This window comes from Tursiops truncatus, chromosome 3 (genome assembly GCF_011762595.2).
Source record: "Tursiops truncatus isolate mTurTru1 chromosome 3, mTurTru1.mat.Y, whole genome shotgun sequence".
NCBI lineage: Eukaryota > Metazoa > Chordata > Mammalia > Artiodactyla > Delphinidae > Tursiops > Tursiops truncatus.
The window spans coordinates 97,515,293-97,533,186 of NC_047036.1; the positions used below are offsets into that span (position 1 = coordinate 97,515,293).

At 35.4% G+C, this 17,894-nt stretch overlaps 1 protein-coding gene across 2 annotated transcripts in view; it reads right to left on the reverse strand.

Annotated features, from left to right (window-relative positions):
- The window catches only part of DTWD2 (DTW domain containing 2), a 102,490-nt gene that overhangs the window by 50,033 nt on the left and 34,563 nt on the right, over positions 1-17,894 (reverse strand). For both annotated transcript variants that reach the window (XR_004525853.2, XM_019940873.3), the window contains exon 4: positions 17,590-17,782. Coding sequence is in view for 1 of the 2 variants with exons in the window: in XM_019940873.3 (XP_019796432.1) it covers positions 17,590-17,782 (193 nt within the window). In the remaining variant the exon portion in view is untranslated. The remainder of the gene's footprint in view (positions 1-17,589; positions 17,783-17,894) is intronic.

Below are 17,894 nucleotides of genomic sequence, written 5' to 3' on the forward strand. Positions count from 1 at the left end.
CCTCTCCAGCATTTATTGTTTGTAGATTTTTTGATGATGGCCATTCTGACCAGTGTGAGATGATATCTCACTGTAGTTTTGATTTGCATTTCTCTAATGATTAATGATGTTGAGCATCCTTTCATGTGTTTGTTGGCAATCTGTATATCTTCTTTGGAGAAATGTCTAGGTCTTCTGCCCATTTTCTGATTGGGTTTTTTGGTTTTCTGATATTGAGCTGCATGAGCTGCTTGTAAATTTTTGAGATTAATCCTTTGTCAGTTGCTTCATTTGCAAATATTTTATCCCATTCTGAGGGTTGTCTTTTGGTCTTGTTTAGGTTTCCTTTGCTGTGCAAAAGCTTTTAAGTTTCATTAGCTCCCATTTGCTTATTTTTGTTTTTATTTCCATTTCTCTGGGATCTATGTATCTTTGAAAACTGGTGGACCTTACTTTTTAGATAGAATGCAATCCTTAGGATATAAATTACAGCAAGTCACCAAAAGGCAAAATCCTAGTTTCACAAGTTTTGTGCTTTAATTACATGAATTACCTTCTTTAATTCAGATGTCTAATGAAGGCAGAGGCAGAAAGTGTTTTTTAAAATGTATATAGTGCATTATTATTAATCAGGTAAAAGAACAGAACAAAAATACATGGAGGGCTAAGTGTGAAATTTTGCAGGGTGACATTCTAACATATTTATATAACAATTTTATCAAAAATGAGATTTCATTAGTAACCTCTAGATGCAATAAAAGAGATATTTTAGTATGTCTTCTTTTTTCTGACTAAATTTGGCTACATTTTTCCATTTGTATTCAGGTTGTTTCCCGAATCTATAAGAATTCTCCTGATTCTTTTTTAAAAAATTATTTTCATTACTAGTATATCAAAGTATTAGAAGGTCAAGTATTTTTTAGCCATCTGTTCCAACTACAGCATCCACATCACTTCATAAACAGAGGCAGTTTTATCGACCATGCCCTGTAAGTGAGGCACATAATCATACCAGCTGCCCAACTAGTCCAAGCATGCCTGCTATGCAAACAGCTCTTCTTTCTCTGAAATAATTGTGTCCACTGGGCCAATTTAATGCCATGCTTCTCCAGCATTCCCTCTGCCAACTGTGACAGCTGTTGCAAGAAAGTCTACAGTGCATCCACTGCCACTCACATCCCACCCTAAACTGGGTGCAAAACATCTCTGAATAATGTACTCCTCTGAAAGAATGCAGTCAATTAGAGGCTTAAACGCCGTCAGTATCATAATATGGCTCACAAGAAGTTACAGTAATTAATATATACAAACACAAATTCATTTCACATTACTACTTTCACATATCACAACCCAGTAAGATCCATTGGATCAAACCATTAATATTTAATAAATAAAATGCATTACAAACCTTATAACAGTCATTGAAGTGACCAGGATAACCAAGGAATTACTACTGATTGAATTAAGACCAAACAGCTCTTATCTTAAACTTCTCTTAACCTCAAGCATCCAGAAGACACTCACAAACTGTTATGCAAGCAAGACAATAAAATAATCTAGCTCAATGTTGTCTAATAAAAACATATTGCAACATACGTAATTTTAAATTTTCTAATAGCTGAATTTTTAGAACGAAAGGGAAAAGGTGAAATTAATTCTAATAATATATTTTATTTAACCAAAAAGATCAAAAATAAAATATTTTAACATATAATCACTATAAAAGTTATTAAGAGATTTTATATTCTTTTCTTAAAACCAAGTCCTTGAAATCCATTGTATATTTTATATATACATAACATCTTAATTAAGGGGCTAAATATCAAACATAAATTTTTTAATCTGTATTTAGATTTCATCAGAGTTTAAAAAGTAGTTCATGTATCTAAGTTGTTCGAAATATACTTAGTTTTCCAATAACACATTCATGTACCACATAAACACATGCCTTCAATATTTTCATACACATTGACAAAATTGGTTCATCTTTTTTTAATTTTTTATATCTTGATTGGAGTATAATTGTGTTACAATGTTGTGTTAGTTTCTGCTGTACAACAAAGTGAATCAGCTATATGTATACATATATCCCCATATCCCCTCCCTCTTGAGCCTCCCTCCTACCCTCCCTATCCCACCTCTCTAGGTCACCACAAAGCACCTAGCTGATCTCCCTGTGCTATGCAGCAGCTTCACACTACCCATGCATTTTACATTTGGTAGTGTATATATATCAATGCTACTCTCTCACTTCGCCCCAGCTTCCGTTTCACCCCCACCGTGTCCTCAAGTCCGTTTTCTATGTCTACGTCTTTATTCTGCTCCTGCCACTAGGTTCATCAGTACCGCTTTTTTAGATTCCATATATGTGCATTAGCATATGGTATTTCTGTTTCTCTTTCTGACTTACTTCACTCTGTATGACAGACTCTGGGTCCATTTACCTCCTTACAAATAACTCAGTTTTGTTCCTTTGTATTGCTGATTAATATTCCATTGTATATATGTGCCACATCTTTATCCACTCATCTGTCTATGGACATTTAGGTTGCTTCCATGTCCTGGCTATTGTAAATAGTGCTTCAGTGAACGTTGTGGTAAATGTCTCTTTTTGAATTATGGTTTCTCAGGGTATATGGCCAGTAGTGGGATTGCTGGGTCATACAGTAGTTCTAATTTTAGTTTTTTTAAGGAACCTCCATATTGTTCTCCATAGTGGTTGTATTAATTTAAATTCCCACCAACAGTGCAAGAGAGTTCCCTTTCCTCCACACCCTCTCCAGTATTTATTGTTTGTAGATTTTTTCATGACGGCCATTCTGACTGGTGTGAGGTGATACCTCATTGTAGTTTTGATTTGCATTTCTCTAATAATTAGTGATGCTGAGCACCCTTTCATGCGTTTGTTGGCAATCTGTATATCCTCTTTGGAGAAATGTCTATTTATTCTTCTGCCCATTTTTGGATTGGGTTGTTTGTTTTTTTGATATTGAGCTGCATGAGCTCCTTGTAAATTTTGGAGATTAATCCTGTGTCAGTTGCTTCGTTTGCAAATATTTTCTCCCATTCTGAGGGCTGCTTTTCGTCTCCTATATGGTTTCCTTTCCTGTGCAAAAGCTTTTAAGTTTCATTAGGTCCCATTTGTTTATTTTTGTTTTTATTTTCATTTTTCTAGGAGGTGGGTCAAAAATGATCTTGCTGTGATGTACGTCATACAGTGTTCTGCCTATGTTTTCCTCTAAGAGTTTGATAGTGTCTGGCCTTACATTTAGGTCTTTAATCCATTTGGAGTTGATTTTTGTGTATGGTGTTAAGGAGTGTTCTAATTTTATTCTTTTACATGTAGCTGTCCAGTTTTCCCAGCACCACTTATTGAAGAGGCTGTCTTTTCTCCACTGTATATTCTTGCCTCCTTTATCAAAGATAAAGTGACCATATGTGTGTGGGTTTATCTCTGGGCTTTCTATCCTGTTCCATTAATCTATATTTCTATTTTTGTGCCAGTACCATACTGTCTTGATTACTGTAGCTTTGTAGTATAGTCTGAAGTCAGGGAGCCTGATTCCTCCAGCTCCATTTTTCTTTCTCAAGATTGTTTTGGCTATTCAGGGTCTTTGTGTTTCCATACAAATTGTGAAATTTTTTGTTATAGTTCTGTGAAAAATGCCATTGGTAGTTTGATAGGGATTGCACTGAATCTGTAGATTGCTTTGGGTAGTAGAGTCATTTTCACAATGTTGATTCTTCCAATCCAAGAACATGGTATATCTCTCCATCTATTTGTATCATCTTTAATTTCTTTCATCAGTGTCTTATAGATTTCTGCATACAGGTCTTTGTCTCCTTAGGTAGGCTGATTCCTAGGTATTTTATTCTTTTTGTTGCAGTGGTAAATGGGAATGTGTACTTAATTTCTCTTTCTGATTTTTCATTAGCGTCTACAAATGCAAGGGATTTCTGTGCATTAATTTTGTATCCTGCTACTTTACCAAATTCATGTATTAGCTATAGTAGTTAGCTATAGTAGTAGCTATAGCAGTTTTCTGGTAGAAAACTACTGGTTTTCTGGTAGAATCTTTAGGATCCTCTATGTATAGTATCATGTCACCTGCAAACAGTGACAGCTTCACTTCTTTTTCGATTTGGATTCCTTTTATTTCTTTTTCGTCTCTGATTGCTGCAGCTAAAACTTCCAAAACTATGTTGAATAATAGTGGTGAGAGTGGGCAACCTTGTCTTGTTCCTGATCTTAGCGGAAATGCTTCAGTATTTCACCACTGAGAACGATGTTGGCTGCTACTCCAGCTTTCTTTTGATTTCCATTTACATGGAATATCTCTTTCCATCCTCACTTTCAGTCTGTATGTGTCCCTAGGTCTGAAGTGGGTCTCTTGTAGACGGCACATATACATATCTTGTTTTTGTATCCATTCAGCCAGTCCATGTTTTTTGGTTGGAGCATTTAATCCATTTACATTTAAGGTAATCATTGATATGTATGTTCCTATTACCATTTTCTTAATTGTCTGGGGCTTTTTATTGTAGGTCTCTCCTTCCTTTGTGTTTCCTGCCTAGAGAAGTTCCTTTAGCATTTGTTGTAAAGCTGGTTTGGTGGTGCTGAATTCTCTTAGCTTTTGCTTGTCTGTAAAGGTTTTAATTTCTTTGTCATATCTGAATGAGATCCTTGCTGGGTAGAGTAATCTTGGTTGTAGGTTTTTCCCTTTCATAACTTTAAATATGTCCTGCCACTCCCTTCTGGCTTGCAGAGTTTCTGCTGAAAGATCAGCTGTTAACCTTATGGGGATTCCCTTGTGTGTTATTTGTTGTTTTTCCCTTGCTGCTTTTAATATGTTTTCTTTCATTTTTGATAGTTTGATTAATATGTGTCTTGGCATGTTTCTCCTTGGATTTATCCTACATGGGACTCTCTGCACTTCCTGGAATTGATTGATTATTTTTTCCCATATTAGGGAAGTTTTCAACTATAATCTCTTCAAATATTTTCTCAGTCCCTTTCTTTCTCTCTTCTTCTTCTGGGACCAATATAGTTCCAATGTTCGTGCATTTAATATTGTCCCAGAGGTCTTGAGACTGTCCTCAGTTCTTTCCATTCTTTTTTCTTTGTTCTGCTCTGTGGTAGTTATTTCCACTATTTTATCTTCCAGGTCACTTATCCGTTCTTCCGCCTCAGTTATTCTGCTATTGATCCCTTCTAGAGAATTTTTAATTTCATTTATTCTGTTGTTCATCAGTTTGTTTGCTCTTTAGTTCTTCTAGGTCCTTTTAAACGTTTCTTGTATTTTCTCCATTCTATTTCCAATATTTTGTATCATCTTTACTATCATTATTCTGAATTATTTTTCAGGTAGATTGCCTATTTCCTCTTCATTTGTTAGGTCTGGTGGGTTTTTGCCTTGCTCCTTCATCTGCTGTGTGTTTCTCTGTCCTCTCATTTTGCTTAACTTACTGTGTTTGGTTCGTAGTTCGCATTATTTTTGGTATCTGCCCCCAGTGGCTAAGGTTGGTTCAGTGGGTTGTGCAGGCTTCCTGGTGGAGGGGACTGGTGCCTGTGTTCTGGTGGGTGGGGCTGAATCTTGTCTTTCTGGTGGGCAGGGCCACGTCTGGTGGTGTGTTTTGGGGTTTCTGTAAACTTAGTATGATTTTAGGCAGCCTCTCTGCTAATGGGTGGGGTTGTGTTCCTGTCTTGCTAGTTGTTTGGCATGGGGCATCCAGCACTGGAGTCTGCTGGTCATTGGGTGGAGCTGGGTCTTAGTGTTGAGACAGAGATCTCTGGGAGAGCTCTCACCAACTGATATTACATGGGGCCAGGAGGTCGCTGGTGGTCCAATGTCCTGAACTCGCCTCTCCCACCTCAGAGGCTCATGCCTGACACCAGGCCAGAGCACCAAGAGCCTGTCATCCAAACGGCTCAGATGAAAAGGGAGAAAAGAAGAAAATAAATAAAATTTTAAAAAAAAATTTTTTTTTAATTATTAAAATTTAAAAAAATTAATAATAAAAAAATAGGAGAGCAACTAAACCAATAAACAAATCCACCAATGATAACAGGCACTAAAAACTATACTAAGAAAAACTTCAAAATCAGAAACAAATCAGTCACAGACAACAAACCCCAAGTCTACAGTTGCTCCCAAAGTCCACTGCCTCAATTTTGGGATGATTCATTTTCTATTCAGGTATTCCACAGATGCAGGGTACATCAAGTTGATTGTGGGGATTTAATCCGCTGCTCCTGAGGCTGCATGAAGCTCCTGGGCTTCAGCTTTGGTTTTGGCCCCACTGCTGGGTGTAGGTCGCCCTCAGGCATCTATTCCCACCCAGACAGGATGGGGTTAAAGCAACGGCTGATTAGGGGGCTCTGGCTCACCTATGCCAGGGGGAGGGAGGAGTACAGGTAGCTATAACTGGATTGTGGAGTGTGTCTGTGGTGGCAGAGACCCGTGTGACATTGCAACAGCCTGAGGCATGCCGTGTGTTCTCCTGGAGAGGTTGTCCCTGGATCATGAGACCCTGGCAGTGGCTTACCCAAAGCCACCTTCTTCCTACATTTGAGCTTACCAAATTATTTTTTACCCAAAGTATTAATTGGACTGTGTCTCTTTTATCACATGACTCATATAAACTAAATAAAAGTACATGCAAGTTTTCAAATTTTGAATCAACTGATCTTTGCTATTGTGGGAAAGATCTTACATCCTATGAGCTACTGTACAGTGCCTTAAGTGAAAATCTTATATTTTTTGTATTCTCCTAAGTTTTTAACAAAATTTCCACAACATAATCATCTTTTTTACCACCTCACCATCTAAAAATGACTTACATGTGATCACGTAAGTTTTTAAAAACCTCAGAAATCTATTAAAAACCTACTGCCAATAATAAGCAAATTTTAAAAGGTCTCGAAAAACAAGGTCAATATACAAAACTGAACTGTATTCCAATATATTACAACAAACAATTAGAAAATTAAATCAACAAAATATAATGTCAGTATAATAGCATCAAAAAACATGAAACACTTAGAGATAGATTTAACAAAATATGTGCTAGACCTAAATGCTGAAAGCCACAAATTTGTTAAAACAAATTAAGGAAGAAAAATTAATAGAAAGATATACCATGTTCACGTTTATGGACTGACAGACTCAATTGTGTTAAGATGTCAATTTTCTCAAAACTGATCTAAAGATTTAAGGTAATCCAAATCAAAATTACAGCAGGCATTTTGGCAGAAACTGACAAGAAGATTCTAAAATTTACATGAAAATGCAAATGACTGAGAATTAGCCAAATCAATTTTTAAAAAGAACAAAATTGAATGACATTATAATACCAGACTTCAAGGTGGTCTATAAAGAAAGCTACAGTATTCAGGACAGAGTATTATCACTATAAGGAAAGGCACAGATCAATGGAACTGAATATAGCATCCAGAAATTGATCTACCCATACATATTCAATTGATGTTTTTAAAGATGTTAAAGTAATTCAATGAAAAAAAAAGATAATTTTTTCAATAAATGGTGGATAGTCACTGGGAAAAAAATAAACCTCAACCCTTAAGTCACACTTACCAAAATTAACTCAAAATTGACCACCATAAAAGCAAAACTACAAATGGGGCTTCCCTAGTGGCTCAGTGGTTAAGAATCTGCCTGCCAAAGCAGGGCACACAGGTTCGAGCCCTGGTCCAGGAAGATCCCACATGCCGCAGAGCAACTAAGCCCGTGCGCCACAACTACTAAGCCTGTGCTCTAGAGCTCACGAGCCACAACTACTGAAGCCTGTGTGCCTAGAGCCCATGCTCCGCAACAAGAGAGGCCACCACAGTTAAGAAGCCCGCACACCACAACAAAGAGTAGCCCCCGCTCACTGCAACTAGAGAAAACCCACACACAGCAACAAAGATCCATTGCAGCCAAAAATAAAATAAAAAATAAAATAAATAATTTTTTTAAAAAAGCTACAAATGTTCTAGAAGAAAGCATAAAAGAAATAGTTGTGATTTGGAGGGAGGTAATTTCTTAGGATATGAAAAACATGAAACACAGAAGAAAAAAATTATAAGTTGGACTTCATCAAAATTATAAACTTCTGCTCTGTGAAAGGCATTATTTAGAAAATGAAGAGATAAACCACAATGTGGAAGAAAATCCACTGCATATATCTGACAATATACTGATATCCAGAATATTTACAACTCATTCATAAAAAGATAACTTAATAATAAGAAGATACATAAATGGTCAACAGTCAAACTAAAACCATAGTTACATACCACTAGTCATCCATTAGAGTGGCTAAAACTAAAAACATAGGCTATACCAAATGTTATAAAGGATGTGAAGCAACTGGCTCTCAAACACTATTGGTGGGAATATAAAATGATATATATTTAGAAAACAGTTTGATAGCTTCCTATAATGTAAAACATACACTTACTGGCAATTTCACTCCCAGGTATCTACCCAAGAGAAATGAAAATATATGTCCACACAAAAACCTGTATAAGAATTTTCACAGCAGTTTTATTAATAATAGTAAAGACTGGAAAGGACCCAAATATCTATCAATAAGTAAACAGATAAACAATTACCCATACAATGAAATATCACTGAGTAAAAAAAATGAATAAATTATGCACATGCTTACATGGATGACTCTCAAGAGCATTTTGCTAATCAAAAGACATCAGACATAAAACAGTACATACTATACGATTACATTTATTTAAAATTCCAAAAGGCAGGGGGCGGGGAATCTATTGAGACAGAATTCATATCAGTGATTGTCTGGGGCTGGGATGAAGGATGGAGAAATTGAGCACAAAAAGGACAAGGAACCTCTAAGGGATGATGGAAACATTCTACATCTTGATTGTTGTGGTGGTTACATGATTATGCATTTGTCAAAAATCATCAACTGTATATTTTAAATAAATTCATTTTACTTCCTATAAATTATACCTCAGTAAAGTTAGTTTTTTAAAACTATAATGAGATACCATTTCTCACCTATCCAATTGACAAAATTCAAAAGCCTGACAACAAATTTGTTGAAAAGGCTGTTCGGAAGCAGGCACTCTCAAACATTACTGATAGGTACGTAAAATGAGAGAAAATAGTTGGAAAGGAATTTGATAATATTTATAAAACTACATAAGTATTTATCCTCTGATCTACCAATCCCATGTCGAGGAATTTACCCCAAAGAAGCACCTACACAATCATGAAACAACATATATACAACATTATTTGTCAGAGTAAACACTGGAAATAATCTATGCCTTTCTATGGAAACTGGATGAATAAAGCATAGTTCATCTATTTAAAGGATATAAGGAGTACAGGTACTATAGTACAGGTACTATAAGCAAAAGAATAAGGAAGATCTCTATAAACTGATATGGAGTGATTTCAACGATAATGGTGTTAAGTTAAAAAACATGCAAAAGAATATGTATAGTAAGAGAGTTTTGTGTAAAAAACATAGAAATGAGACTATGAATATATGTATATATCTGCTTGCTTCTTGAAAAATGCTATAAGAATAAACAAGAAGTTAGTAAAAGTTATTACCCATGGAGAATATGTGGAAACAAGGAAGAAGGGATATGAAAAAGAGTGAGACTTCTGAGTATAGTTTTTATACAGTTTTCATTTTTGTAGATGTAACTAAATTACAGATCTTGATATAGGAAGACTCTCTTGAATTATATGGGTGGGTCCAATCTAATCACATGAGCCTCTAAAATCAGAGAACCTTTCCCAGCTGGTCAGAGAGATAGGACTGAAGGGAAAAAAAGAAGAAGAAGAAGAAAAAAAGGATGCATGAGAGGATCTCAACCTGCTATTGCTGGATTTGAACATGGATGATGAGTACCACTAACCAAGGAAGGTGGACAGCCTCCAGAAGCTAGGAACAGCGTTTGGCCAACAGCCATCAAAAAATCAGGGATCTCAGACATACAAGCACAGGAATGGAATCCTTCCAACAACCCAAAGGAGCAGGAAACAGATTTTCCCCAAGGTCCTCCAGAAAGCAACACAGGAGAAAAAAACATAGGAGATCAACACCTTGATTTTAGTCCAGGAACTGTACCAGACTTCTGATCTTCAGAACTATAAAATAATAAATTTGTGTTGTTGTAAGCCACTAAATTCATGGTAATTTGTTAGGGCAGCAATAGAAAACTGATAGAGGTTTCAAAAGTATGTACTTGCACCAATGTCTTTCTTCTAGTCTTCACCATCTATCACCTGGACTATAAGTTGTTCTGTCTCCAATCCTACTCTCTTTTAATGCACTCCTGCACTCTGTCAGAAGAGTGACCTTTCTAAAATGTAAATCTGATTGGAAAAGGTCATTTCACTTTTTCTACCCATCCTCACTTGGGATTCAATACAATCCCACTCCCACTTATTTTATATTGGAAAATAAAAAACAGATGCTAAAAGGTATACAGAAATGCAAAGGAAATCCAAAACAATTTTCACAAAAAAAATTTAAAAAAGGAAAAGAATAGAGTTGGTTGGCTTACACTATGTGATTTTAAGACTTACCACAAAGCTACAATAATCAAGGCAGAATGGTATTGACATTAAAGATAAACACATACATAAGTGGAACAGAAACAGAACCATAGATGGTCAAGGTATTTTCAACAAATGAATCACAGTAATTCATTAGAGGAATGACAAATCTTACCCACAAAAGGTACTGGAACAACTACATAGCCATATCTTTTTAATGAAATTTTACTTTCTTCACACCACACACAAAAAATTAACTTAAATCAAAAATATCAGCTAAAAATGTATCACTCAAATAAAAATATATGACTTCTAAAAGAAAAAGTAGGAGAAAATCTTTGTAACCTGTGGGTAGACAAATATTTCTTAGGATATAAAATATACAAACCATTTTTTAAAAACTGATAAACTGGATTTGATTGAAATTAAAAGCTTCTGCTCTTCAAAATCAACATTAAGAAATGCAAAGGCAAAACATAGATCAGAACAAAATATCTGCTACACATATGTCTGAGAAAGAACTATTCTGCAGAATATATTTAAAACTCCTGTAATTCAATAATAAAACAATCAATCCCCCCAAAATAGGAAAGGACACTTCACTAAATAAAAAATATGATGATCAAATAAAAACATGCAAAGATGCTCAACATCATTAATCACCAGGAAAATGCAAATCAAAACCACAATGAGATACCACTACTCTGCCCTTAGATTAGCTAAAATTGAAAACACTAACAAGCGTTGGCAAGAATGTGGAACAACTGAAACTCTCATACAATGCTGATGAGGAAGTAAAATGGATAACTGGCCATTCCTTATAAAGTTAAACAAAAGACACAGGAATTCCACTCCTAGGTATTTACTGAAGAGAAATAAAAGCATGCAACACAAAAAGACTTGTAAAAGATCATTCAAAGCAGCTTTATGCAGCCTTTTTGCTTCCTCAGAAACATAATATACTATTAAACATCCTTTCTTTCTGTGACACACTTGACCTCTCCCTCTCAACTAAATCCTTCCCACTGTTTTTTAATTATACTTAAGTCTCCCCTACTTGAAATATATAATAAATGAAAACATCTTCCACCAACTTCACAATTCTCTTGTTTCTACCTCACTTCTCTTCTTACCAAACTAAGAAGATAGTTTTCTATACCAACTGGATCCATTTCTTCACCTCTACTTGCCACTTAAGCCTGACTGCCTGGTTTCCATCCTATCACTCCACTGTAACACTCTGACTAAAATAAACAATAACCGTCATGTCACTAAAACTAAAGGATACTTCTCAGTACTCACTTAACTGATCTCTCAGGAGCATTCAACTTTGCTAACACTCTTCTTCCTTTGTTCTCAAGACACCACATTCCTTTAGTTTTCTTTCTACCCATCTGGCTACACATTCTTTGTCTCCTTTGTGGTTTCAACCTTCTCTCCTGGTTATTAAATACTCAAGTTTCTCAAGGTCCAATCTTAAATACTTGTTTTTAACTCCATATTCTCATTCTAGATAATATCATCCATAACCTGGTTTCACTTGCCACCTAAGTGGAAATGACTCACAAATGTATATACCTCAGTCTTTAACCACTCCCGTAAACTTTAGATTGAAAATTATTACTTTAAAGGGATTCTAAATTCTCAAGTTCATTTTACTGGGAATAGTTCAGAAGATATATATATATATATATATATATATATATATATATATATATATATATATATATATATACACGAAAACATGGTAAGTGCAGAGATTCAATATCTAATTAATAGTTTAGGATTATCCTAAGGAAGTAGTATACCCTGATGGAAAAAACCTGAAAGTCCCTACTATTTCAACTTCAATATATATATGCTAGTGAGAAAAAGGAAGAAAGTAGATATGAGTGAGTCCACACTGTAGGGCTGCCCCCCTAAAGAGAGTGACCAACAGTGCAAACATCCATATCTTTAGTGACACTGAAATGGTGGTCAAATAGCCAAAAGCACTCTAACTTGTGAGTGAGACAAGGTGAGAAGAGTCAGGTGGATGGTACCACCATGATCCTATCTTTGGAACAAGATTCCAGTCAGTGGGTGGAGCTTCTGTGGTCCAGTTTCTAGGAGCAAGAACTAGGGAGGTGGGGATTTAAGGCAGAGTTCAGTCCCACTGGGGGAAATGGAATGATAAGTCAGAAATCAAGGCTGAAATTCAATCACCTAACTGAGCACTCTAAGTGCACTAAAGCAGAGGGGAGACTCACTGTGATCATGAGTGTCCAGGGTTCACCTCAGGTATCCAAATATCAATCTCAGAACATCCCTGATGCAAGTGGACTGCATAATGTCCTGCCTGCCTTGATCAACATTAACAACAACAACAATCATCTAAACACCAGGACTCAGGATGGTAGTGTGGTGCCCCTAAAACTGAACAGATGCCCATGAGCAGTGGGATTTGGAGTCGTAAGATCTCCATTCTCACTCTAGTTCTTCTATTTTCAAACTTAAAAAATCACTCTAAGCCTCAGGTTTCTCATCTATGAAGTGAGATAATTAACAATACTATTCAAATCCACAGGAAGATGCAGAAGAAAGGAAATGACCAAAATGCTAACTATGATTATTTATGGATAGTAGGATTTCAAGCAATTTTTATTTTCCTCTTTGAAATTTCCTGCTCAATGTAGAAAATTTTCAAAATAATTACAAGGAGGATAATGAAAAACCTCTTGTGTCCCTAGTACCCAGAGTTTTGAGCTTCCTTCTAAGTCTATCATTCTAATTTAGAGATTATTTTTATTTAAATCTCAAAAACAGAAAAAAATAGTATTGTAAATAATTGGAGTAAGCTATGAAAAGAGACAACTTCTTAAAATGAGAGCCACATAATATTCACAAATATGAACTATTACAATCCATAGCATATACAGAATGCCAAATTAACTGCTACTATAAAACATTATGATTCAATTTTTAAAAAATACTTACTCAAAACATCTAACAATTTGCTTAAAGAATGAAATTATATAATGCATGCTAAAATTTTCTAACATGAAATATTATCCAACAGAGATGTCATTTATTGTTAATACCAAAAAATAAACATGATTGCTGAATACAAATAAATTAGGATTGAATAACATTCACTCAGGAGTCCTGAAGGAACTCAAATGTGAAGCTATCAAACTATGAGCTAAAATTTGTAAAAGCCGCTGAAAGATTTCAAGAATTTTTCATGATATTCATTTAAAAAAAGGCTCCAAGGGCTCTCAAGGAACTACAAACTGGTGAGTAAAAAAGAAATATTTCTAATCACAGGTTTGAAAATTTTCCACTTAAGTAAGAATAATTTCTAGCCATAAAAAGTAATAATATTTTCTGCAAAGGGAACTCATGCCTCCATGGTTCTTCTGAAGGAAAAAAATATATATGGTGCATCTCAGCCTATCATATTGCATATAGGTCAGATTTTTCATTTTCAAATGAAAAAATGAACCTGGACACGGTTAAGATAAAAATAACTAGAATAGTCACTCTCTAAAGAGGATATAATAAAAACATTCTCTTCTTAGAAATATGAAAGCCAAAAGAAGATGTTACATGTTAATAAAATCACAAAGAGTACAGATAACATGAACACAGAATTATTCAGCAGAACAAAAAGATATCCCTTAACACTCAAAGGGAAGGTAGTTTGGGGAAAACAAAAGGAATTAATAACCACACATTACAAAATATGTGGTAATACAGGGAATTCAGAACTCCAATTATTCCAGCTAAAAATAATAATATAAGCTATTTCAGCAGTATAAAATAAATAAATGATCGGTCTATTCAGGATAGTCTGATTCTTAATTGGCATTTTAGGGCTGTAATACAGGAGAGGCCGTATGTAGGCAGTCCAGTCAACAGTCCCAGCTGAGCACAGCCTTCCATCCATCGCTGCCAAAGTGCCAGATTCATGGAGAAAGCTCTTGGACCCACCAGACCAAACCAACTATTAGATGAAAATCACCAAGTGACCTCTGACAACAAGTCAAACTGAATTCTTGACCAACAAAATCGTGAGATACAATAATATGGCTGTTTTAAGATACTATGTTTTGCAGAATTTTGTTACGCAGTTTGTCATGGGTTCCCAAGACTACTCACAGGTCTAGTGATTCACTAGGACTCACAGAACTCAGCATCTAGTTCAACGTATGACTAAGACTTATTACAGCAAAAGAACACAAAGCAAAATTACCAAAGGGAAAAGACACATGTCCAAATGAAATCAGGCTCAAGCTTCCAAGAGTCCTCTCCCAGTGAGGTCGAAGAGGATGCACTTAAATCCTCCAGCATTACACTGTGACAACCTGTGTTAAGTGCTGCCTACCAGAGAAGCTCATTAGAGACACAGGGCCCAAGGTCTTTACTGGAGATTAGTTACATAGACACCCTCTGCCTGGCACGCACCAAAATTTTAGACTCCTACAGAAAAGCAAGTATTCATTGTACACCACATTGTTTGTACAACAGTGAGCCACTCATCCTTTAGGGAAAGTTTATATCTGTGCAGCAAACTGTTTACCATTCACATTCTCAGATGCCAAAGGCCGTTCTTGCAAGAATGTTTCTAAGGGGCTTCCCTGGTGGCGCAGCGGTTGGGAGTCCGCCTGCCGACGCAGGGGACGCGGGTTCGTGCCCCGGTCCGGGAGGATCCCGCATGCCACGGAGAGAAGCCACTGCAATGAGAAGCCTGCACACTGCAACAAAGAGTACCCCCCGCTCACCACAATTAGAGAAAGCCTGTGTGCAGCAACAAAGACCCAACACAGCCAAACATAAATAAATAAAATAAATTTAAAAAGAAGAAAATGGGGCTTCCCTGGTGGCGCAGTGGTTGAGAGTCCGCCTGCCGCTGCAGGGGACGCGGGTTCGTGCCCCGGTCCGGGAGGATCCCGCGTGCCGCGGAGCGGCTGGGCCCGTGAGCCATGGCCGCTGGGCCTGCGCGTCCAGAGCCTGTGCTCCGCAGCGGGAGAGGCCACAACAGTGAGAGGCCCACGTACCAAAAAAAAAAAAAAAAAAAAAAAGAAGAAAATGTAGGAATAACTTCATTAAAAGCACACAAATAGAAGCTTTCCATATACCTTTTTCAATATAAAATAGCCCGGGCATGCCAAAAATAACAGCATAAAGTAAAACCACAATAACAAACTAAAAAAATGTAAACACTTTCATTGTTAAATAGAAAAGGTAAATTTTTTATATTCATAGAACATGCACAAAAATTTGCCATGTACTTACCCTGATAAAAATCATAAAATTATTCACAATATTGTTGGCAATGTTATTTTATCATGATCCAACAAAATAAAAATAAAAATAGCTACAAAAATGTTATAACACTTGAGAATTAAGAACTCTGATAATCCATGGGTAGAAAGAAATCAAAACAAATTACAAATTATATCAATGGTATAGATACAAAAACACATCAATCCAAAACTATAGGATACAATGACAATTATACTAAGAAGAAACATTACAGTCTTCTTTTCTTTTATTATTAAAGAAGAAACTCACTAATCTTAATAAAGAAACATAGTACTTATAGCACAAATCTTACAATCAGAAAAAATAATTTAGCTGAAAAAGGTAAAATAAATTGATCAAGCTAAAAGTTCAAATTGATGAAGTAAGAATAAAGTTTAATAGCCATTAAAACAATCTAAAGGCTAATACTTCTAAAAGCTCAATAAACAAGGAAATCCCTCTTGAGTCTGTTCATGGGGGAGAAAAGTGTGTGTGTGTGTGTGTGTGTGTGTGTGTGTGTGTGTGTTTATGATTAGAAAAAAAAAGGGAAACATCCAGAAGAAATTAAAATAAGTACTTAAGAATATATAGGTATATGGCAAATAATCTGTTAACCCAAGGGAAAGGAATAATTCCCTAGAAAAGATAAACTATTAAAAAATGAAGCAAATAGAAGTAGAAAGCTTGAATAATTTTCATGAAAGAGTTTGAAAGAAGGGTTTTAAAGTTACCATTTTAAAGAGACCAGTATCAGGTGGCTTCACCATAGAGCTCCATGTAATTTTTAAGGAGCAAAACTATTTTTTTTTTCTTCATTCACAATTTTTATTTCTTGCAGTGAACTTTTTATATCTTCAAAGTCAATTTGTCTTTAAAAAAATTAATACTTCTTATTCATGGTACAATCCATCCCCCCCTCCCCCAAGGAAAACAAATTCAGGGACGGAGTCATTTGGGGGAAGTTGAAATAGGTACTATAGGTTCGTGACAAAGGCTTCCCAGCCCACCGTCCTGTACATATACAACAAAATGGCAGCACCTCAAGTTCACCTAAATGAAGTTAGGTTAACTATTATTTAAACTATTCCAAGTCACAGAAAAATATTAAAATCTCTCCTATTTATTTGGTGAAGTTACCATTATCTTAGTACCCAAATATTATAATAAAAGTACATAAGATATACAAATTATAATTTAAAGCCATTAAATAAAATATAAGCTTCTGTAATATATCAAAAGGGTAGTACAATATGACCCAGTAGAGTTCATTCTAATAATACAAGAACAGTCCCACATTAGGAAATGTATCATCATCAATTACATCAACAAATTGAAGGATAAACCATATGATTATAATCATGAATGACAAAAAAAAAATTTCATAAAAACTCAGTCATGCCTAATAAGAACAAAGTAATTTAGTATTCCAAAAATATTTAAACATAACACTTCTTAACAAAAACATTAATACACATAGAAATAAACAATCCTTACACTGCTCTGATTAAATGTCTGAGAAACTTTTATTACAGCTAAATGCCTAAACTATGGTGAAATCTGATGGTAGGAACTGACAAAGAAGGACAAATTTGAAATTTTCTGCTTACATATAAAACATACACACAAGCATATACATACCTCTGTACATAACATTTGCATATCTAAACACCATCAAATTCATATATAAACGCATATGTGTGTCCTCTCACAGAAAATATATACATGTATAACTATACATTTGTATTTACTCTATGTTAAAATACTAGTTTACCTGTTTAGGCAGTCGGAACAAGGAATTCTTGTAGAAAATGTCCTTAGCCTGGCTCCATGTACCATCGATGATGATGATTGTGGAAGGATAAATAGGAGAATCTAATATAAATTCTTCCAAATTAGCAGCTTCAGCCCCTGGATATAATATTAATGTATCAGACTTCCGACAAACACTTGAAAGTTCAGGATCTCTAAAAGTTTAAAATAAAAGTCTTTATTAGCCTGGCGGGGGTGTGGAGTTTTATTATTCTTATTGAACTTCATTCAAAAATACATGTCAAAGCATTTTGTCACTAGAGATGT